The sequence below is a fragment of the Gorilla gorilla genome, chromosome 8, assembly GCF_029281585.2.
Source record: "Gorilla gorilla gorilla isolate KB3781 chromosome 8, NHGRI_mGorGor1-v2.1_pri, whole genome shotgun sequence".
NCBI classification, from domain to species: domain Eukaryota; kingdom Metazoa; phylum Chordata; class Mammalia; order Primates; family Hominidae; genus Gorilla; species Gorilla gorilla.
The window spans coordinates 37,876,122-37,899,745 of NC_073232.2; the positions used below are offsets into that span (position 1 = coordinate 37,876,122).

At 49.7% G+C, this 23,624-nt stretch overlaps 1 protein-coding gene across 4 annotated transcripts in view; it reads left to right on the forward strand.

Annotated features, from left to right (window-relative positions):
• The window catches only part of DLG5 (discs large MAGUK scaffold protein 5), a 136,136-nt gene that overhangs the window by 60,147 nt on the left and 52,365 nt on the right, over positions 1–23,624 (forward strand). For 3 of the 4 annotated variants that reach the window (XM_055353792.2, XM_031015232.3, XM_031015234.3), the window contains 4 exons: positions 9,837–9,999; positions 12,359–12,502; positions 13,193–13,376; positions 22,998–23,257. In XM_055353792.2, coding sequence (XP_055209767.1) covers positions 9,837–9,999; positions 12,359–12,502; positions 13,193–13,376; positions 22,998–23,257 — 751 coding nt within the window. The remainder of the gene's footprint in view (positions 1–9,836; positions 10,000–12,358; positions 12,503–13,192; positions 13,377–22,997; positions 23,258–23,624) is intronic. The other variant, XM_031015233.3, reaches the window with a different exon arrangement.

Here is a 23,624-nt window from a genome sequence, read left to right on the forward strand (position 1 = left end):
CAGGTCTGCAGTGTCCAGTATGGGCGCCACTAAACACAGGTGGCTACTTAAATTTAAATGAATTAAAATGAAATTTAAATTTCTAGTTTTTCAGGCACAATCACCACATTCCAAGTGCTCTGTAGCCATCTGCGGTGAGTGGCAGAAGAAGAAGGCGGGGTTCTTATGAGCAAAGGAACCTGTTCCAGAGTCCATCAGTATGGCCTCCTTTCATTGACCACAGTTGGCTGCTTGTTTGTGCCGAAACCAGTGGCTCACAAAGCCTGGTCGCTGGACCACTGGGGCACTTATTAGAGATGCAGGTTTGAGCCTCCTCCCACCCGCTGCATCAGAAACGCTGAGGGTTTCTACAGCTTAATAGCCCTCCAGTTTGAGATGGGCTGGCCCAACCTCATCCCTGAGAAGGGAACCGGAATGTCTGTACCAGGCTTGCACCAGTCCCTCGGGGTGGAGTGCCTGGTGGGGCTGGCCCTGGCTGGGAGCACTCTAGCACCTGCCAGGGAGTTCCTGCTGGCTCAGCCACACCTGATGAGAGGCAGAAGTCTTTGCAAGCACACACCGCCCTGGCAGGAGGGGCCACTGGTAAGGTCACATGGTGATCTTAGGAACCTGAGAAAAGGCAAGAGCAAGATCCTTACAATAAAAACATCACTTCCACTTTCCCATTTACATCTCCCTAAATGGAAATGGCTGGGAAAACAATGGCAGGTTGTATTCAGCATGAGAAGAAATTGGAGGCTGAAGCCTTGGGCCTGTAGACAGCGTTCTCTCAGGCGGTCTGTCGGGTCTCAGATCTCCAGCCTGGCCCTACTCACAACTCACCACACCTTTGCCAACAGCCTTAAAGGTAGCAGGTCTTTGTGCCAAGGCCTCCTCGGGCAGTTTTCATCAGCTAAGCACACACAGCTTCCCCAAGGCCCTCCCCCGCCTCCTGCGCCTGTTGTTGTGACCTGCCCCCGACCCTACCTGGTGGATCTGCCTGGGGACTGCACACTCGTTTCAGGCAATCAATACTTTTTTCCTCCCCTTTCATCCTGACCTAATTTCTCAGTAGCCTTTTATTTCTCATCTTGGAAAACTGGGGAGGTTTTAAGGAGGAGAAGAGACATTCTTGGGCAGCACTTATAAAGCCAGCCTTAAATTCCATGAAGATTGAAATAGCAGGAGATTTCTTATTAAATGGAGAGGTCTCCAGGCTTATCGGCAGGAGAAATTGCTGGAGGGCTTCTCTCATATCCCAGGGAAGATTCCTTGAAAGTGCTTCTTCTGGTTGACAGGGGAAGGTGGGGTGAGCCATCAGGGAAGCGGGGGCTGCCACTGACGCCCTGTGACCTCTGATCCTTCATTCCTGGCCCAGACTTTTGGGTCAGGGGTAATCCTTTGCAAAGCCAATTTATCAGAGATGGGAATGCCTCCTCCTTGTGGGGCAGGTGTTTGGTACTCATAGGGATCACGGTGAACACGGCCCCGAATGTTATCACACTGCCAGGGAGACAGGCACTGTCTGGCACGACTGGCTATTCTGTTCTGTGTAGAGCAGAAAGAAAGAAGTAACTCAAGGGAAGAAGCAGTTAGTTCTGATGAGGGGAATCACAGAAAGCTTCCTGGAGGAAGTGGCCGTTGGACTGGGCCTTCCAGGAAAGGTGCTCTGGACTCAGATGCAGCTGGGAAGTAGTTGGCCATGGCTGCTTATGGTGGTTTGGGTTCTGAAAACCAGACACCTGAGTCAAGGGTTCGAAAGCAAGTCTTTGATCTGGCTGGAGATCTGGGGCCTGGGCTTGCAGCATTGGAATCTAACCTCCTTTCACTCCAAGCTGGGGAAATGCTGAACTGGAGTCATGTACTCATTGACTAAGAGGGGTGTTCCCCTTAGGCCTTCATTGTCGAGGACATCAATGGGGGATTTCTTTAAAGGCAGTGGCTGCTGGATAGCCAGTAAAACAAAGGAGAAATATGCAAATGCAACTTTGGTCTGGAACAGAGGTTCTCAAACTCTAGCAGGCATCGGAATCACCCGGAGGGCTTTTACGACACGGAGTGCTGGAGTGCTGCAGGGACTTACTCCCAGGGTTTCTGATTCAGTGGGTCTGGGTGGGACCTGAAATTTTGCCTAGCAGGTTCTCTAGTGAAGCTTAGGTGCTTTAAGAAGCACTTGTTCATCCCAGGCAGGGCCTGGGTCTTTCCTGAATGGTTCTGGGTGTCCTGAGTTGTAGGTGAGGATGACATGGTGCTCTGATGACTGTGGCTCTGGGTGTCCTGAGTTGTAGGTAAGGATGATGTGGTGCTCTGATGACTGTGGCTCTGGGTGTCCTGAGTTGTAGGTGAGGATGACATGGTGCTCTGATGACTGTGCTCTGCCACTGCTTTGCCTCTTCCGGGCAGCCAGGGCCTGGAGGTGGCCAGGAAGTTTACCTGGACATCTCTCTGGCTCCTGGAAGCACAGGCATACAGGGCCTGGAAGCAAAGGTGAGACCTGCCCAGCTGTAAGACCAAGGATGCGCCTCCAGGGTCAGTGGGAGCATGACAGTGAGGGAGCCCAGGACAAAGGGCGGTGGCTGAGAAATCCACCCAGCTGCCAGTCCATTTGCTGAGCCTCGGTGGTGGTGACCGTAGCAGCCAGGGCAACTGAAGGAGCTGAGGATTCCTGTGATGGGGACACTCCCTTCTGCCCTCCTTCTTACACCCAGGTCAGAGGGAGGCTGGCCGCCCCAAGGTCCTCATGGCTTGGGACTGAGATGGGTTGTGTTGGGACGGCTCTGAGCCCCTTCCTTCTGTCCTGCTTCCTTCTCTCCTCTTCCAGCTTCCTCGTAAGCCAGGGCTGTGTCTTCCTGTTGCCTCCTTTACAAAATGGGGGTGAAAAGAGCAGCCCAGGGCTGGCTGCTCTTTGTCTCCATCCAGAGCCTGCTCCTGATCTGGTGTCTTTCTGTTTTGGGCCATTTTAGTCCAAACCAAATCCCTTACCTCTGAAATCTGATCCTGAACACCAAAAGGAAAAGGACAATCTGCCTCCTTCTCCAGTGGTTGCCAGACTTGGGTAAGGAAAGCCTGAGGTCACGGGAGAGTTGACAGCTTTGCATTTGAGTCCAGAAGAACAACTGCACAAGGTTAGAACTGCATTGGAAGCTTTTTTGGCAGCTACTTTGGAGGCTTTTGTTGACAACCCAGCTTTATGTTAGTTTTTGTTTTGCCTGTTTTTAAAAAGTTTACTGTAAATAACCACAGTGACAGCAGAGGAGGTTGGTCCTCATCTCTTTACCTGTCAACATCACTCTTAGGATGATGGCTTCATTCAGGGCATCACAGTTTGGTTTTCTTAAAAAAATAGGCTAGGTGTGGTTGCTCAAACCTATAATCCCAGCACTTTGGGAGGCCAAGGCAGGAGGATTGCTTGAGCCCAGGAGTTTGAGACCAGCCTGGGCAACATAGTGGGGCCCTGTCGCTACAATAAGTAAAAAAAATAATAATTAGCCAGGCATGGTAGCACACCCCTGTAGTCCCAGCTGCTTGGGAAGCTGAGGTGGGAGGATTGCTTGAGCCCAGGAGGTGGAGGTTGCAGTGAGCCTTGATTGTGTCACTGCACTCCAGCCTGGGTGACAGAACAAGACCCTGTCTCAAAAAAAGAAATTTTTTTTTGTTAAGATTATGTTCATTGAGATATAATTTACATACAGTAAAATGTATTTTTTGTAAGCATACAGTTCAAGTTTTGACAAATAGTCATGCAACCATTGCTACTTTTAAGATGCAAAACACTGCCCTCTGTATCTTAAAAATTCCCTCTGCACTTTTGCAACCTGCCCTTTCCCCACCCTCAGTCCTTGGCAGCCACTCATCTCTTTTCTGTCCCTGTAGTGTTGCCCTTCCCAGAATGTCATATGAATGGTTGTGTAGTATGTAGCTTTTAGAGTCGGGCTTCTTTTGATTAACGCAGGGCATTCCAGCTTCCCCCACACCCTGTGTGCGTCCGCAGTTGTATCAGTCATTCATCCCTTTTCATTGCTGAGTAATACTCCATCCTAAGGACATAACACAGTTGTTTATTCATTCCCTAGCTGCTCTAAACAGCTGTGTGCTGGTTTTTGTTTGAACATAAATTCTCATTTCTCCTGGGTAAAATACCTAAGAATGGGATTGCTGGGTGGTATGGCAATTGCATGTTTAGCTTTATAAGAAACTGTCAAACTGTTTTCTGAAGTGGCTGCATGACTTTGTATTCTCATCAGCAGTGTTTGAGAATTCCAGTTTTGAGAATCCAGCTGCATCCTTGCCAGCATTTGGTGGCATTGCTTTTTATTTTAGCCATTCTGATGGGCATATGGTGGTAAAGGAACTTCATGGTTGTCTTCAAATGCTTGCAGGTCTATTGCATACAAGAAATCCAGTTGTTCCCTGTGGCCCTTAGGGGTTAGATCAAGGGTCAGTGGAGGGAATGTCCAGGGACAGATTGACTCAGTAGAGGGCATAATTTTAGGGAGAGAGATAAGATGGGCTCTGCTGGGAAGTAGTGAGCTCCTTTGCTGTAGAATTTGGTCTTGGTGGCCATTTGAGGGATCCTGACAACGATTTGGATGGTAGGACTGCATCATTTTCAGAATATCTGTCAACCTCTAGACGCAAGTAAAAAGACAAAAACTTCAGTTGAATGGGGATTGAGAGGATTTTCTGCAACCCTTGCTGTTCTTTTGGAACTTCTGGGCGTAGCACATCTTGAGATTGGTCATGAGGTCCCCTGTGGCCCTCCTTGGCCCTCCCCATCCCCCGATTACAAAAGGCCGGAGGCATCGGCTGCACTTTCTGCTGGGTCTGAGAGCCTGCTGTGTGATGGATCTTGGGTCTGGTTGACCTTACTTTCTGTATGTGTCCTGTATGCTCAAGCCTTTGGGCCAAGAGAAGTGGAACAAGAATCCTTCCCTATTAGGAGGCATTGTTGTGGAGTGGTTGAGGTGTTGGCTCTGGCGTCAGAGCTGAGTGTGCATGGGAATCCCATTTTCTTAGCCGTGTAGTCTTTCTGAAGTGTTTCTCAAGGAGCAGTCCTAGCACAACCCCAGTAGGGAGCTGTGAAGATTAATGAGTTGAAGGTAGAGTGTCTTTAGCACAGAACCCAGTGCTTGGGCAGTGCTTGGCACATGTCATTGCTACTTTATCTGTGTGGCCAGCCACCCCCAGGTCCTCATGGCTGTAGACTGAGACGTCTGGAGACAGAGATGGGGTGTGTTGGGATGGCTCTGAGCCCCTCCTTCTGTCCTGCCGCCTCCTCTCCTCTCTCCAGCTTCTTTGAAAGCCAGGGCTGCATCTTTATGTTGCCTCGTTTACACAATGGGGATGAAAATTCAAAATTTCTTGTCTCCCCAAAGGCAGGTTACTGGGCCTGGTGGTGCTTTTCTGTTGTGAAACTGGACATTTGATGTTTCTCTGCTATTTCTTGAACTTGACTATAGCATAGAATAGCCATTCTGAAAGTGTGGCCTGATGTCCCTGAGGTCCTTTCAGAGGGCTCGTGAGGTGAGACTGTTTTCATAACGATACTAGGATGTCACTGGTCTTTTATGCTCCCATCCTCACATGGGTGTAGAGTCTAGTTTTTTAAAGGTTCCATCCTGGGTGTGTGACATTACACAGAGATGAGACTCCAGGTGTCTCTGTGAAGCTGGATGTTAAACAGCCTGTGTAACAAAATGCAAAGCAATGATGCTGTTCCTGCCGCATTGCTTTGTTTTGTAATGGAAAGGGTGGTTAATGTCTCATAAAAAATCTTATGTCAATATGTAACGGAGTTTTGATTTTTTAAAAAATAAGTAAATATTTAAAAATTCTTCTTGGTTTTAATTTCTAATCTTGTAAATTTTATTAGACATAATGACTGTGAACAAGAGCTCTTTGGAGTGCCAGATAAGTACAGAGGTCCTAAGATCCAAAAATGTGCAAGTTTTGAGGTTAATACCTTGGGTTCTAGGATCATTTAGAGGTCCATATTCCATATTCCATAGCTCTGTGACCTGGACACACTATTTCACCTTGGTAAGATTGTGTTTCCTGATGTGCAAAATGAGGATAACAGTGATATCTACCTTATGAGGATCGAAATGGGATAATGTGTGAAAAGCATTTCAAAAACTGCCAGGCATGGCCGGGTGCAGTGCCTCATGCCTTGTAATCCCAGCACTTTGGGAGGCCAAGGTGAGCGGGTGGATCACCTGAGGTCAGGAGTTTGAGACCAGCCTGGCCAACATGGTGAAACTCCATCTCTACTAAATACAAAAAATTAGCCGGGCATGGTGGCGCATGCCTGTAATCCCAGCTACTTGGTAGGCTGAGGCAGGAGAATCGCTTGAACCCAGGAGGTGGAGGTTGCGGTGAGCCGAGATCGCGTCACTGCACTCCAGCCTGGGCAACAAGAGTGAAACTCTGTCTCAAAAAAACAAAACCAAACAAAAGAACCCAAAACCTGCCAGGCTTGCATTGCGTGCTACTGATGGTTGTTATTTGGGAGGCACCGAGGCATGAGGGTGAAGTGCATGTGTTTAGAATCCAGACTGCCTGGGCACTTGAGTCAATTACCTAACCTTGCTGGGCCTCAGTTTATCACCTGTGAAATGGGGACGATGTTATCAGTACACGCTTGTGAGGTTGTTGTGAAGGTGAAATCAATGCCTGGAACATAACCTCCCCCTGGGCTTGGTTAGAGGTTGAGTAGCAGGCACGTTCAAAGGAAGCTCCACTTGTTGGAGAGTCAGGTAGGTTATGGTCAGTCAGATGACTCAGCACCATCACCCACCTGACCCACAAAACTGCTGGGGGCAGCAGTGAAGCTCAGGGTCTCTTGGTGGAAAGGTGTGGGAAGGCTTCGAAGCTGCAGAGGAGACCCCTCTGGGGAGAGGAAATGCTGACCCCTGGCCTCACCACCAAAGAATATTTTGACCCCAAAGGTGCGGCCTGGAGCAGAGAAATCCTGGCTGTCATGGTGCTGGTGGCTTTTAAACACAGTCTGTGTTGCTTAATGACAGGGACACATTCTGAGAAATGCGTTGTCATTTGGTAATTTAGTTGTTGTGTAAACATGAGTGTGCTTACACAAACTTAGATGGTATCTACCCCATACCTAGGCTACACGATATGGCCTGTTGCTCCTGAGCTGCAAACCTGTGCAGCATGGTACTGTACTGGCTACGGTAGCCAGTTGTAACACAATGGTAAGTATTTGTGTGTCTATACATAGAAAAGAAAAGCTGCAGCAACAGTACAGAATAAAAGATAAAAAATGGTCCACCTGTACAGGGCACTTACATGAATGGAGCTTGCAGGACCTGAAGTTACTCTGGGTGAGTCAGTGAGTGAGTGGAGAGAGAATGTGAGGGCCTAAAACATGACTGTACACTGCTGTAGGCTTTGTAAACACTGTACACTTAGGCTATATTCGACTTACAGAAAATATTTTTCCTTCTTCAATAGTAAACCGTAGCTTACTGTAACTTTCTTACTTTATAAACTTTATTTTTTTTAACTTTTTGACTGTTTTGTAATAACACTTAGCTTAAAACACAAACACATTGGGCCGGGTGTGGTGGCTCACGCCTGTAATCCGACCACTTTGGGAGGCCAAGGCAGGCAGATCCCTCGAGCTCAGAAATTTGAGACCAGCCTGGGCAACATAGCGAAACCCTGTCTCTAACAAAAAATACAAAAAAATTAGCTGGATGTGGTGGCACATGCCTTTAGTCCCAGCTACTTAGGAGGCTGAGGTGAGAGGATCGCTTGAGCCCAGGAGGCAGAGGTTATAGTGAGCCGAGATTGCGCCACTGTACTCCAGCCTGGGTGACAACAAGACCCTGTCTCAAAAAAACAAACACACACACACACAAAAAGAATACACACAAACACATTGTACAGCTGAATATTTTCTTTCTTTATATCCTTATTCTATAGGCTTTTTCTATTTTAAAAATGTTTAATTTTTTTGTACTTTTTTTGTTAAAAACTAAGACACAAATATATTCATATATTAACCTAGGGCTACAGAGGGTCAGGATCAACAAGACGTCATTAGGTGACAGGAATTTTTCATCTCCATGGTAATCTTTTAATTTTTTTTTTAGAGAGAAGTTCTTTCTCTGTCACCCAGGCTGGAATACAGTGGTGTGATCTCGGCTCACTGCAGCCTTGACGTCCTGGGCTCAGGTGATCCTCCCACCTCAGCCTCCCAAGTAGCTGTGACTCTAGGCACGTGCCACCACACCCAGCTAATTTTTTGGTATTTTTTGTTAGAGACGGGGTTTCGCCATGTTGCCCAGGCTGGTCTCAAACTCCTGAGCTCAAGGGATCCGTCTGCCTTGGCCTCCCAGAGTGCTTGGATTACAGGCATGAGCCACCACTCTTGGCTAATTTTTGTATTTTTTGTAGAGATATGATTTAATCTTTTTTTTTTTTAATACATATTTCTTTTGTTTCTAACTCTATTATAATCTTATGGGACCACGTCCTACATGTGGTCCATCATTGACTGAAACGTCGTTATGTGGCACATGACTGTCGTGCATTTCAGGGGGTGCTGGAGTCAAGTGGTTGGGGTTCCACAACCTGAAAAGACTGAAAAGCACAGCACTGGGAGTTGAGGATCCTCCTCCCACTGTGGTCTGGCTTGTCATGCCTGGCCGTGAGCTCCCTATCCTCCCTGGCCCTTCTGGAAGGCCCCAAGCCACTGCTTTTGTCTTGGGTTGGGGGACTCTTGGTTTGCATGAACATTTGACCAACAAGGATCAGTGGGACAGGGGTGGTCAGGACAGCACAGAGAATCAGAAGACCTATCATGTCCTATGCCCTTTGTGCGTTGTGGGTCCAGTGCGGAACAGACACTGTGTCCCCTGACACAAGTCAGCCTGCCAGATCCCATCCACAAATTGGATGGTTGCTTTGAGCTCCTCTGACCCCAACAAGGGTCTCTAAGGGTTGATTGAGATATCAGGTAGACATATTGACAGGGTTCAATATAAAAGCACCATGGATTAGTCTCTTCTCCTGGGATGAGGTGCTTTCTTCCTAGAAATGGATTTGGATCTTATCAGAGGTGGTGGTGGCAGCAGTGGCTGTTGCCTGCTGGGAGCATAAGGTGTGGGGCTCCCTGTAGGACACTCAGTCCTAAGGTGGGTGATGAGGGCTGGTGAGGGTTAAGTAGCCTGGAGGCATCAGGACCAACTTGAATTGCGTCACACTGACCTCAGCTGGGAGCCAGCAGCCTTCCTCTTAGCCTGCACGCCTGGGCTGGTTGGGCAGGTCTTTCAGGCGGGTGGACGGCTTGCAAAAAGGGAGCCGTGCACTGTCCAGCCCTGGTCGAGGAGGGCGGGGACATGGCCCTTGGGCCCCAGCTGCCCTGGTCCTTAGTAGCGTCATTGGATTTCAGGTGTGCCTTTCTCCTCGAGCCATGCCTTCTACTCTCCTCAGGGTACAGGTTGGTCTGTCCTGCTCCATGTGCCAGGCTTAGTGGTGGGTAACAGCTGGTATTTCCAAACCAGGGGAGGATGCAAGGATCACGGCCAAAACAGTCGCATCCTGGAGGTGTGAAAGCCAGGTTGGGGAGAGAGTGCGCGTCTTTAGGGTCCTTGCTGGGGCGGTTACTGGGGGTTGTTGAGTGCTTGGATGCTGGAGCCAGATGCCCTGCACTCACTTTCAGTTCTGCCTGCTACCGTCTGTGGCTCAGTGTTCTCATCTGTGAAAGGGGAATGCTAAGAGGACCCACTTGTTGGGTCACGAATAGCTAACACAAGCCAACAGCTCAGAACAGCACCGGGCGCCTCGTGAATGCCAGATGAACACAAGTTCACTTTATTATTCCCCTTCCACAGGCACTACCGGGAAGGCGCCGTCCCCACCACCCCTCCTCACTGACCGGCAAGTGAATGAGAAGGTGGAGAACCTCTCCATTCAGCTGCGGCTGATGACCCGGGAGAGAAACGAGCTCCGCAAGCGCCTGGCCTTTGCTACGCATGGCACGGCCTTTGACAAGAGGTAGTAATTGCGCCGTCTCCCCTGCCCAGGCCCCGTGGTTGGGATTACTACCCCGATGCTGGTGCTGTCACCCCCAAACACCCCTAGCTCCTGGAGGTCCAGGCTGCACTGCCTGAGTGTCCCCTTTCCCCCACCTCATGTCCAGAAATGCTTCCCAGGGGCAGGACCCACAGGCTTCTTGTGGGGCAGGTCCCCATCCCACATGTGGCGAGGCCCCTGATAGTGGTGTGCTTGTGTGCAAAGTCAGCTCGTGTGTGTGTGTGTGTGTGTCCCTACCACTGTCTCCTAGACCTTCCTAAGTTGAGTGAAGCTTTATGTGGTTGGTAAACATATTAATTGTTCCCTGACACACATGTGTTTTATTTGTTTTTTGTGACGGGGTCTTGCTCTGTTGCCTGGGCTAGAATGCAGTGGCACAATCATGGTTCAATGCAGTTTTGACCTCCCCGGCTCAAGTGAACCTCCCACCTCCTCAGCCTTCCAAGTAGCTGGGACTATAGGTGTGTGCCACCATGCCCAACTAATTTTTTTTTTTTTTAATTTTTTTGTAGCAGCAGGGTCTTTCTTTTTTGCCCAGGCTGGTCTTGAGCTTCTAGGTTCCAGTGATCCTCCTGCCTTGGCCTCCCAGAGTGCTGGAATTATAGGCGTGAGCCACAGTGTCTGGCCCCACATGATGTGTTTTAAACAGAGCACATTGTACCTGGTGTCTTTGTTGCTTTGAAGAAAATGTTTGCTGCTTTTGTTGTGATTTAGAGGTAGATACCAGGGAAGGGTGGCCCATAGGGTGGGGCAGAGAGAGTCTTTATCTACCTGCATGATCTAAGAGGACTTTCTGGGAAGGAGGAGGGCCAGAGAGTGGTTTATCCTTTAGCTCCCATGCTGATAGAGGTCTGGAGGGGAGAGGGGCTTGGTGTAAACACTTCAGTTTCACCTCTTTCCTTCAGGAGTAAGGGTCTATGCCTCTGCACTTTGTGCCTCTGGGATTATGCCAGAGCTGCAGAGCCTGATCCCTGAGCTTGTATTCATGAGGATATGCCCCTCAGTCAGTTGGCCCGAAGGCAGGATGAGTGAAGACGTGGATGTGCTAGCACATGAGAGTTGGCACACTATGGCCCACGGGCCCACTGCCTGTTTTATAAATTAAGTTTTATTGGAACACAGCCATGCTCATTGGTTACAAAGTGTCTATGACTGCTTTCCTGCTACAAAGGTGGAGTCGAGTGGTTGCAACAGAAACTATGTAGTGTGCAAAGCCTAAAGTATTTACTGTGTGGCCTTTTGCAAAATAAGTTTGCTGACCTCTGCTCTAGAAAAAGGGTCCTCAAACTTGAGCATGCACCAGAATCATCCACAGAGCTTGTTAATGCACAGATCATTGCCTCTCTTTCCCTCCCTTCAGAACACCTGACTCAGGAGGGCTGGGGCTGGGGCTGGGGCTAGGCCTGAGAATGTCTATTTGTGACAAGTTCCCAGGTGATACTGTGCTGCAGGTCTGGGAACCCCACTCTGAGATCACTGCTCATGGCCAGTGTTCTTAACCTTGGTTGCACATTGGAATACCCTGGGGAGTTTTTAAAAAATCCTAACGTTTGGGTCTTATCCTCAGATATGCTAATGTAATTGATCTGGGCATTGGTATTTTAATGTGTACCCAAGATTGAGAGTCATTGTTCTAAAGAGAGGAGAAATTTCTTTTCTTTAATATTTTACTTTTATTTATTTATTTATTTAGTAATTATTTTTGAGACAGGATCCTCTCTGTTGCCCAGGCTGGAGTGCAGTGGTGTGATCTCGGCTCACTGCATCCTCGACCTCCCGGGCTCAAGTGATCCTCCCACCTTAGCCTCCTGAGTAGCTGGGACTACAGGCGCATGCCACCACGCCAGGCTAATTTTTGTATTTTTTTTGTAGAGGCGGGGTTTCACCATGTTGCTCAGGCTGGTCTCAAACCCCTGGCTTCAAGTGATCCACCTGCCTCAGCCTCCTAAAGTGCTGGGATTACAGGCACGAGCCGTCACGCCGAGCCTACAGAGAAGAGACATTTCATCACAGGTTTCTGGTGGACTCAGACCTGTTGTACAGACTCCTGGAAGCTCCTGCAGAACAAGTTGGCACCTTCTTAGCTCTCCAGGTCCATGCAGGGAGCTCAGGCAACCACGGCTCCCTCCATCCTAGGGATTCTGATTCTGTGGGTCTGAGTGAGGCCGGGATATCTGAGTTTAACAAACACCCAGGTGTGTGTGGTGCATAGAAGACCAGTACTGGGGAACCACTGGGCTGGCCTAATCCAGGACCTGGCTCCCCCATCCGTGTGAATCCTGGGGCCTGTGTTCATGGGGCCATTCGCTCTCTGGGCCAGGCCCTACCACAGGCTGAATCCTGACTATGAGAGGCTGAAGATCCAGTGCGTGCGAGCCATGTCGGACCTGCAGAGCCTGCAGAACCAGCACACCAACGCCTTGAAGAGGTGTGAGGAGGTGGCCAAGGAGACTGACTTCTACCAGTGAGTGAGGCCTGCTTGGCCAGGGCCTCCAACACCCACAGACAGCTGCCTTTGCCCTTCTTTTCTCTGGACTTAGTAGCCAGGGGTTCTGGTTCTAGTCCTGTCCCTGTGCAAGCAGCAAGCAGTCTGCCTACAGCAGGTGGATTTGTGCCTTTGGGCCCCAGTTTTCCTAAGTGTAAAACAAGGCTATTAATCCTTCACATCTTATTGCCAGCTTCAGAGACCTGGCAGGCATGAAAGTGATTCAGAACATGCAGCAGGGCTCAGGCAGGCCTCTGGGTCTCTGTCCAGGGGCCCTACTGCAGCTTCTTCCTGTAGGGTAGGCCCAAGGGGTGTTTCCCTTTGGTCTCCCAGCATCCCTCTGAGGGTCTTTGCCTGCCCACCTGCTGATATCTGTCCAGGCCCCAGTATTTGGAGGCACTAGGTCTGCACCAGAGGGGCTTGTCTCCCTTCCCTGGAGATACATGTGCCCTTTTTGGTGTCAGGTTTGTAAGTGGTGATTTGGATGTTTCTGGAATTGGGCTGTTAGCAGGTTTTGGCTTGCCTCTGAGTGCTGCAGACCTACCTGCCATTGGCTCCTGTCCGCTGTATCTACGGGAAGTGTTGGGACCTGAGGCTGGTGATGCCCTGGGGTGGGGCAGGGTGTGAGGGGCTGGCTGGGGCTCACTGAGCATGTACTGGGTGTTTCAGCACACTCCACAGCCGGCTCCTGAGTGACCAGACTCGGCTGAAGGATGACGTGGACATGCTGAGGCGGGAGAATGGGCAGCTGCTGCGGGAGCGAAACCTGCTGCAGCAGTCGTGGGAGGACATGAAGCGGCTCCACGAGGAGGACCAGAAGGAGATCGGTGACCTCCGTGCCCAGCAGCAGCAGGTAGGCCCAGCCCCTGGAGACTGGCCATTTCTCCCACGTAGTCCTCTTTCCTTTTAATGGAGAATAGTATTGAGAAGTAAATGCTGGGCCAGGCACGTTGGCTCACATCTGTGATCCCAGCGCTTTGGAAGACCAAGGTGAGAGATTGCTTGAGATGAGCCTGGGCAACATGGCAAGATCCCATCTCTACAAAAAAAAAAAAAAATTAGCTGGACATGGTGGCACACCTGTAGTCCTAGCTACTCAGGAGGTTGAGGCAGGAGGATCATTGGAGCCCAGGAATCTGAGGTTATAGTGAGCTATGATCATGCCACTGCACCCCAGCTTGGGCGAAGGAGTGAGACGCTGTCTCTGATAAAAAAAACACAGCCAACCAATTGCTGGATGTGCTTGTAGCTTGGGTTGGCACTGTTTCCTGGCCCTCTTAGTGGAAAGAAGTAGGGAGTAGCTAAGTGTACACATACACACAGGCACATATACATACATACATGCACATATGTATATCTGTATTTCTATATCAGACAGGTAGATTGAAAGCCATGAGTTCGCATTGACACTTTCAATTCTAATCCAAGACCACAGGTTCATTTTGGTTTCCACCTCTTTTATTTTTGTAACTTCCTTTAAAAACATCAGTGACAAGGCCGGGTGCGGTGGCTCACGCCTGTAATCCCAGCACTTTGGGAGGCCGAGGCAGGCAGATCACGAGGTCAGGAGATCGAGACCATCCTAACATGGCGAAACCCCATCTCTACTAAAAATACAAAAAATTAGCCGGGCGTGGTGGCGGGCACCTGTAGTCCCAGCTACTTGGGAGGCTGAGGCAGGAGAATGGTGTGAACCCGGGAGGCGGAGCATGCAGTGAGCCAAGATTGCGCCGCTGCACTCCAGCCTGGGTGACAGAGTGAGACTCCGCCTCAAACAAACAAACAAACAGTGACAAATGTGATTCCTGTTATTTTATTTATTTATTTTTTTTTTGGGACAGAGTTCGCTCTGTCGCCCAGGCTGGAGTGCAGTAGTGTGATTTTGGCTCACTGCAACCTCTGTGTCCTGGGTTCAAGCGATTCTCCTGCCTCAGCCTCCTTAGTAGCTGGGACTACAGGCACATGCCACCATACCCGGCTGATTTTTGTATTTTTAGTAGAGACAGGGTTTCACCATGTTGGCCAGGATGGTCTCGATCTCCTGACCTCATGATCCACCCCACCTTGGCCTCCCAAAGTGCTGGGATTACAGGTGTGAGCCATCACACCCAGCCGATTCCTGTTATTCTTAATTTGTTTACTTGGTCAATCCCCCATGTGTAGCTGCCTCCCATGCCCTCTGCAGTCCCCCATCCCGTTCCCATCTCCTCCTGACCCTTTGTGGGCTCTTCCACCACATGCCTTCTCTCTGTCAGGCCTGGTCTCCTCATGCCATGCCAGGACCCACTCCTCTTTCCATGCCAGCTGTGATATCCCCTCTGGGGCGACCTGCCCTAGTGTAGGTCCTTGTCTTGCTCTGCTTTGTCTAATGGCTTTAAGGCTTAATTGTTTAGATAAAAGGAGTATTCCATATTCCAATGAAACCGTATTCCATTGAAAAACTTGCTTCTGTTGAAAAAGTTGCTGTTTATTTTCCTTTCTTCGACATTGATTGAGGTTTTATGTGGAGTAACCAGGGCAGGCTCAGCAAGAGACCCTAAGATGGATATACTTGGAGCTATTAGAAGTATTTTTTGTGTGCCCTCTGATTAGGGGAATTGGTCGTGTGAGGTCAGGCCCAGTGGCTGGGGCAAAGGTTGGTATTTAGCCCATAGGTCTTGACCGAGCCTTGGTAATGGAAAGCCGGCAGCAGGAAGACTGTCCCTTCTCGCACCTGCTGCATGGCACAGAGAAGCTGTGACAACATGCTTCCCACCCTTTATAGATTCAGGAGGTGGGGGTGGTGCTCTTGGAGCATTTCTCTAAGGATGAAATGAGAGAGTAGAAAGTGCCATGCTAGCTCTGGTCAGTACTGCCCACAACCCATTCCCTGCAGGGACCCTTCCTTGTGCATGTCAGTGGAGCTTCCTGGAGCAAACAGATTTAAAGACTGTAGGTTTTCAGTTTCTAAAGAGGCAAGGAATCTTGCGTGTGAAGCAGGTAAGGATGGGGGTGCTGTGTCGAAACAAAGCTCCCAGGAAGCTGCCCGAGGGGATAGCCCTCTAAGGGTTTGAGCCCCTTCTCTGCCCTGGGGAGCGTGGTAACTTCCCCCACCTGAGGGCAGGCGGCCTCTCCCGGCCTTCACCTGCACCCTGCTGTGTGCTTTGTTTTCTTGCTGTTTTGCCTGCCGGCAGTTTGTTCTTCTTGGTCTACACTTGGCTCAGGTAACCTTTTGCCTTGGGGTTTAGTTTGGATTCTATACTTCCTTGAGAGAGTCATCATTTCAGAGGTGTATGTGGCTCCCTCAGTCCAAGGGAAGCCCCACAGCCTTGCTAGAAAGCGCGAGGTTGGCACATCTCAGTGTAGGAGAATTGGTCTGTATGGCCGCCATGAAGACACTGCGTAGAAGGCACTGGCGCCGCGTGCCCGTGTGTATGAGGCGCTCAGTCAGTGTTGTGGTCATTAATGATATTATTCTAATCCTGTCAAGTCTGGGTTTAAATCTGCCTCATCCAGGATGTGTTGAAATTGGGACCTGCATACATTGTGGGTGGGAATAAATGATACAGCCACTGTGAAAGGCAGCCTAGTGATTCCTCAAAAAACTAAACAGAGCTAACAGGTGACCTCCCAGCGACACTCCTAGGTGTGCACCCAGGAGAACTGAAAATATACGTCCACACAGAAACTTGAGGTGTGAATATTTATAGCAGCCCAAAACCGGTAACAACCCAAAGGTCTACTGACCGATGAATGGATAAATAAAATGTGATCTATCCATACAATGGAATATTATTCAGCATAACAAGGAATGCAGTACTGATCCATGCTATAGTGTGGATGAACTTCAAAAACATGACAGCCAATGAAAGAAACCAGCAAAAAGACCACAAACTGTGATTCCAGGTACATGAAATGTCCACAACAGGGAAATCTATGTAGACACAAAGCAGATTTGTGGCTGTCTTGGGCTTGGGGTTTGGGAAGTGACTGCTGATGGGTATTGGTTTCTTTTTGGGGTGATAAAAATGTTCTGGAATTAGATAGTGGTAGTGGCTGCACAACTTTGTGGATTCATAACCTTGTGAATATATTAAACACTGAATTGCACACTTTGTGTGGTATGTAAATTATAACTCAGAGAGGAAAAAAAAAGACTCAGAATTTCACCTTGTCATAAATAGAGAAATCCAGGCTGGGTACAGTGGCTCACACCTGTAATCCCAGCACTTTGGAAGGAGCAGGAGGATCCCTTGATTCCAGGAGTCCAAGATCAGCCTGGGCAACATAGACTATCTCTACAAGAAATTGTTTAATTGAAAATATTATTTTTTTAGAAAGAGCACTCTGCCCTCAAGAAGCGTAAAGTTTCCTTGTCTTCCCGTTCTCTGACTTTCTTGAGCACCTGCTCAGCTTTACAGACATTCAGACTGAGGTCTCCCTCCCACCCCTGTCCCCCTCTCCCTTTCCTGTCTGCCTCACAGGGGAGGGTCTTCTTCCCCCACCTTGCAGCCCATTCCCTGCTCTCCTTTTCCTACCGCTGTGGTCCTTGGCAGCAGGGGCGGGGGTGGGGATGCATCCTGGTCATTGGGGTCCCCCAGGTCAGTTCAGCTGGACCAGTGCCTCTCAGCAAACGCCACCTCCAGACCCCACCAGGAGAAGAGGCCTGGCTGCCACAGGGAGCAGGGCTGGGAGCATCTCAGAGCTGCTGGGCGACCAGCCCCGCATCCTGGCATCCTGGGCCCCCTTGCCTTCATCAGGCGTGGGGTGGATGCCTGGCTGTGGGATGCCCAGGTGGCAGTAGGCCAGCAGCAGAGGAAGCGGGGATAAGGGGATGGCCACAGGCTTGCTCCCCGCTGGGCCCAAGGGCAAAGGTCAACCTCTCTGGACAAGGGCAGTTTTGTTGCCGGGTTCCTCCCACGCCTTGTAAACTTGAAGAGGCCCTTGCAGGGTAAATGGTGCTGTTTGACTTGCGTGTTTGCTTGAGGGATTTGTGGGGCTTCCCGGCCCTCTGCATGATTTATCTCAGAGGAAATGAGGCAGCCCTAGGGGAGGGGGCGCCATGGTTGAGAGCAGCACGCAGGTGTTTTGTCCATATGTGTGTTTTGCTGGGGAGGGCCTCTGCCTGGCATCCCCATCTCTGGGTTTGGGCAGTCCGAGTGCACCTTCTTGGGTTCTTCTAGGCTGTGTCAAGAATGCCCAGAAGACCCTGACAAGGCTTGGTTGGGGAATCTAAGTAGAGGGTGTTTTTGCATCTTTTTTCTTTACTAAAATAGTGCGTATTCTTTAGTTAAAATAGAAAAAAATTCTTCAACCAATGTGGGCAGCCACCCACCTCCTCAGACCCAGCCTAGCTTTGTGGAAATGACCATCCTCTGTGTAAACCATTGGGATGGATGTGTATCCTTGTAGATTTTTTTTTTAATGTCACATTTAATACCCATATAGTTTTATTTTTTATTCCCTGAAACCTGCTGTAAAAAAAAAAAAAATCCTACAATATATCATGGGTTTCCTTACATTTTCTGTGAATTTGCACATACAAAAAGGTCCTTGCTTGTTTTGTTGTCTGTCAGGTGTTAATCGAATTCTGTGTGGAGCGTCTTGGTGGTCAACATCTTCCCATGTTACAAACCATGTTTCAGTGGACACACATGTCTTTGTGTTCTTTTGCACACATGTTTTGAAGTTTGAGCCTTACAGGTAGAATTCCTGGGACTAGGGCAGTGCACATGTTCTCCTAGGTCCTGCTAATCTATTTGGGAAACCTCTCAGGCCCCGAGAGTCTTCTCTCTCCTCCTCCTTGCCCTTTCCCCTGTCTTTAAAATATACTTTCTCTTGTAATTCATGAAAGTTGATTTTCTTGTCCCAGGTATCCTGAATGAATGCCCTTTGATGGGCCTGGAGGAAGGAAGAGAGGAGAGGGGTTTCCTGGTGGCTGAAGGGCATCCCTTACGGAGAAGCCCACAGAGGAGTGTTCTGACCAATGTAGGGTACAGGTAGGAGGGTTGGTCTCTTCCTGGCCTCCCTGCAGGGAACAGCTTAGACTATGGCTGTCTTTGTGCCTCCCCTGTGCAACTTCCACCCATTTCTCCTAAGCCCCTTGAACTCACAGGCCAACTGTCCTGTGCTCAGGCTGGAGGGACATCATCTCTAAAGACTGCTGCCTGCCTGAGTGGAGAAGTTGACTCTCAGGCCAGGCTCAGGGGCTCAGGCCTGTAATCTTAGCACTTTGGGAAGCCAAAGTGGGTGTATCACTTGAGTCTAGGAGTTCAAGACCAGCCTGGGCAACATAGTGAGACCCCCATCTCTACAAAAAATAAAAAATTAGCCAGGTGTGGTGGGGCGTGTCTGTGGTCCCAGCTACTTGGGAGGCTGAGGCAGGAGGATCACTTGAGCCTGGGAGGTTGAGGTTGCAGTGAACTGTGATCACTTTAATTTTAGAATTCTGGGCCAAATTTAAATATTCTCTCTTCATTAGCTTTTGCTGGGAAGCTAAACATTTGACTGTAGTTAGGTATGTGTGTGTGTGTGCACTCGTGTGTGCACGTGCATGTGGAAATACCTACCAAGAACATAATCCTCTGATGGCAAGAGGGAAAAATTCTAGACCAATAGATTTAGTTTTTTGGATTCTCCAGAGTTAACCGTGACCTGGTTCCCCAGCTTTGTTCAGAGGCTGTTGGTTACATAGTACAGGCCTGGCGCTGAGTCCTGTTTGTAGAGAAAGGGTGAGAAGTGTTTGGGGGCCTGCGAGCTTCTTTGAGTATCTGGATGCTGCCCTGTGGGAACAGGTTATTCTGTTTGACTCCAAGGCTAGAGTGAGAACCGGAGGTTAGGAGTTGCAGGGAGGTGGAGTAGCTCGTGGTGAGCACGACCCTATCCCAAGGAGCTTTCACTTGTGGAGCGGGCCGAGGGTGGCGGTCATCGTGGTGGAAGCAAGCAGTACGGGGCCTGATCTCTCTCTCTCGGTCTTCTGACCCGAGGATCCTACCATGTTATGACGGCTGGGGGGAGCAGCTGAAAGGACCTCGAGGTCTGTGACCCACCCTGTCGCACTGGGAATTCGTGGCCCACTCTCACGGCCCTTGCTGGCAGCCTGATTCACACGGCCCTGAATCATCCCTGGATTGTCACACAGGCCCGGATCCAGGCCCCTCAAGGTTAGCCGTTCAGGGAACTGCAAAGAGGCCAAACCATGGTATAGACTCCTGATTCTGCCGAGCACTGGTGGAGGTGGGCTCTGCGGGTTACCACCCAGAACCGGGCTTTGTGTCATTTCAAGGCTGCCTTTGGAATGAGTTTGTTTCTGAGCTGGGAAGGCGGGAAGCCGCTGCAGGAGAGTGTTGGCTCGTCTCCCCGCGGCTGCCACCTTGTGGGGAACTCAGGCAATGACAGCCTCCTTTGTTCCCCAGCAAACCAGACTCATTTGGAGCCAATGGGGTTCTCACTTGGCTTAGGGGATGTTTAGACAGTAAAACATTTGAGGTAATTTTTTTTTTTGAGACAGAATATTGCTCTGTCGCTAAGGCTGGGGTGCAGTGGCACAGTCTTGGCTCACTGCAACCTACGCCTCCTGGGTTCAAGTAATTCTCCTGCCTCAGCCTCCTGAGTAACAGGGATTCCAGGTGCCTGCCACCACGCCCGGCTAATTTTTGTATTTTTAGTAGAGACAGGGTTTCACCATGTTAGCCAGGCTGGTCTGGAACTTCCAATCTTGTGATCTGCTCACCTCGGCCTCCCAAAGTGCTGGGATTACAGGCGTGAGCCACTGCGCCCGGCCTGAAGTAATTTTTAATTGGCATTTTTGAGGTATTGCTCACCAATCAGGGCAATCCAGTTTAGATGCTGGACCTTGCCAGATGTGGGTAGAAGGCCTTGGTTGACCAGATGTCAGGACTGTCCTTCATTGACCTGGTATAGTCATGGTGAGCCCATTCTTCTTCTTTTTTTTGAGACGAAGTCTCGCGCTTGTCACCCAGGCTGGAGTGCCATGGCGTGATCTCGGCTCACTGCACCCTCCGCCTCCTGGGTTCAAGCAATTCTCCTGCCTCAGCCTCCCGAGTAGTTGGGATTACAGGTGCCCGCCACCACGCCCAGCTAATTTTTGTATGTTTAGTGGAGACAAGGTTTCACCATGTTGGTCAGGCTGGTCTCAAACTCCTGACCTCAGGTGATCCACCTACCTCGGCTTCCCAAAGTGCTGGGATTACAGGCATGCGCCACTGTGCCTGGCCAGGGCTTTTTTTTTTTTTTTATTTTAAAGAAAGATTTTAGATGTAGAGTGGGCACTGTCCGTGAGGTTCTGTTTCTCAGTGTGCATTCCTGTTTTGCAACAGTGATGCCATTTTACAAAACAGTGAAGATTTTGACTGCCTGAGATACCCGTGTACTGCTTTTTAAAATAAGTTCTGTAGTTTTGGTGTACTAGTAAGATTTCCCTTGAAAGAAAATGTTCTGCTTTAAAAATAAATAAAGGAAAAAGAATGAGCCTGAAATGAACCAATCCTCCCTCCCTCTCTCCCTCCCTCCCTCTCTTTCTCTCTCTCTCTTTCTCTTTCTCCTCCCCTTCCTTCCTTCCCTTCTTCCCTCCTTCCCTCCATTTCTCCCTTTTCCTTGACTTCCTCTTTAAGAGTCTACAGTCCTAGAATCTAATGCTTAGGTCTTAGAGGAAGACCTTACTTTCTTGTTGCTATGATTCTGACTTTTAAATTAAGCCCTCTTTTGCTTTTTGTGTTTTTCGTGTTTATTGAGAGCTGACCCTAACTCCAAAGGGAATATTCCATCGTCCCAGGTTCTGGTTCTCTAGGCTGCAAACACTTGATAACCCAGGCTGCCACTGAATGAGCCAGGGGATTCCTCGGCTGTTGGAGCTGGAAGGGCCATACAAGCTTTCCTGGTCTAGCCTGGGCATTTGAGGAATCCGGAAGCTGAAACCCAGAGAGGTGGAGTGACTCACCCCAGGGCTCAGATCCCGTGAGGTGCTTAGCCGAAGCCAGCAGCCCCCCTGGCAACCTCTTAACTCATCTTCTTGGTTTGTTTTTTTCTCTATAACAGCATCCCAAATGAACTTTAGTGCCTGTCATTTAGAGTAGAATGCTGTCTAGCTTAAAACCCTCCACAACTTCCTGTCTCACTCAGGAGACAGTCTTCACTGTGAGGCCTGCGGCCATGGCCACCCCCATGCCCACACCCACTTCTCCAGGTCCCCTTTGAACCCACCTCCCCCTGTGCATTGGGCTCTTGCTACTCTGCCTTGCCCCTCTCTTTGTCTCTAGAACACGCCTGCAGGCCCTGCCTCTGGGCCTTTGCCCCTGCCCTCCCCTCTGCCCGGTGTGCTCTTGCTGCTCTTCTTCATTTGCCTCTGAATTCTGAAGTCACCTTCTTCAAGAAGCCTCTTCAGCCTTAGCCTCCCTCACAGACCTCCACTCTGCTGCTCAGATGGCTCTCTCCAGCCCATTATTCTGTTTTATTTTTTATTTTCTTGATAGTTCTTACCTTGCTCTGAAGTTACTTTATTTGGCCTATCTGTGTGTCCACACCCTCCAAATTAGGATAAAAGGCCCACAGGGCACAGCGTCTTTCTGTCCTGTCTGGCATCACCAGCCCCTAGACCAGTGCTAGACATATTAGTTACTTGCATGGGATGCGGGGGGGACCCTACACCATGGAGGGTCACCCTAGGGCTTTTGAGAGTCTTTAGGTCCGATTTACATAACCTGATTCTGGGCTATGTCACTTTCTGGGAGGACTCACAAGATTCAGTATGTAATTATACTCAATGGCTGACATTTATTACAACAGAAGTACACAGAGCAAAGTTGGCAAAGGGGGAAAGGCGCGTGAGGCAAAGTCCAGGGGAAACTGGGCCTGAGTTTCCAAGAATCCTCTCCTGGTGGAGTTTCACCGGATGCACTTAATTCCTCCAGTGTGGAATCACAACAACACACAAGAAGTGCTGGCCTCCACGGAGGCCCGTTAGAGACTCAGTGCTCAAGTGTCTTATTGGGGGCTGGTCATGTAGGAACTTCTGCCTAGCGTGTACCCAGATTCTGGACTCCCAGTAGAAAGCAGGTGTTCAGCATAAGCCACTTTATTTGTACAGGCTCAGTACCAGAGCTGCTTATATCACCGGAAGAAAAGTTTTACATCAGCCTAGAGAACTGTTTACTGTTCGGGTTCCTAGACGCCATTCGGTAGGGTCAACCTTGCAAGCAGGCCTTTCTAAGGATATAGAAGTCTCAGGTCAGCTGTGTTAACTGTTCTGCACAATACTTAGTAAATAGTTGTGACTGAGTGAATCTAAATGAATCAGCCCAGTGTGACTGCAGGGCCTGGAGAATTGGACCTCAAGACTCTCAAAAGCCTTAGGGTAACCCCCGCCTCCCCACCGCCTTGTCATCAGTCTCACCCTCAGATAGACAAAAGTGAGAGTGGGAGGTCTCCTCCGCCACCTCCCCCAGACCCTTGGTAAGTGAAACTGTCTGGTCTCCAGGTGTTGAAGCACAACGGGTCATCCGAGATCCTCAACAAACTGTATGACACGGCCATGGACAAGTTGGAGGTGGTCAAGAAGGACTATGACGCCCTTCGGAAGAGGTACAGTGAGAAAGTCGCCATCCACAATGCAGACCTGAGCCGCCTGGAGCAGCTGGGGGAGGAGAACCAACGGTTGCTGAAGCAGACAGAGATGCTGACCCAGCAGAGGGACACGGCCATCCAGCTGCAGCACCAGTGCGCCCTCTCCCTGAGGAGGTAGGGCTAGGGCCATGGGGGGCCGGGGGCAAATGGGTCCTATAAGGTTCCCAGCCACCACCAGGGGATGAGAACAGCATGAGTTATTGTGCTTTTTCAATCAAAAAGTGCTTCTGACCAGGAAACATTTTTTTTTTGACACCGAGTCTGTCTTGGGAATCGTGGCTCCCTCTTCCCATCTGAACATCCCTGTTTACCTTCGGGTTCACGGACACCATTCGGTGGTTAGCCTTGCAAGCGGGCCTTTCTGAGCATGTAGAAATCTCAGGTCTGCTGTGTTAACTGCTCTGCACAATACTTAATAAATACTGGTGTGTTCTGAGCATCCTGTTTCTTTGGTCACTGTCATGTGCCTCTCCCCTCTGTG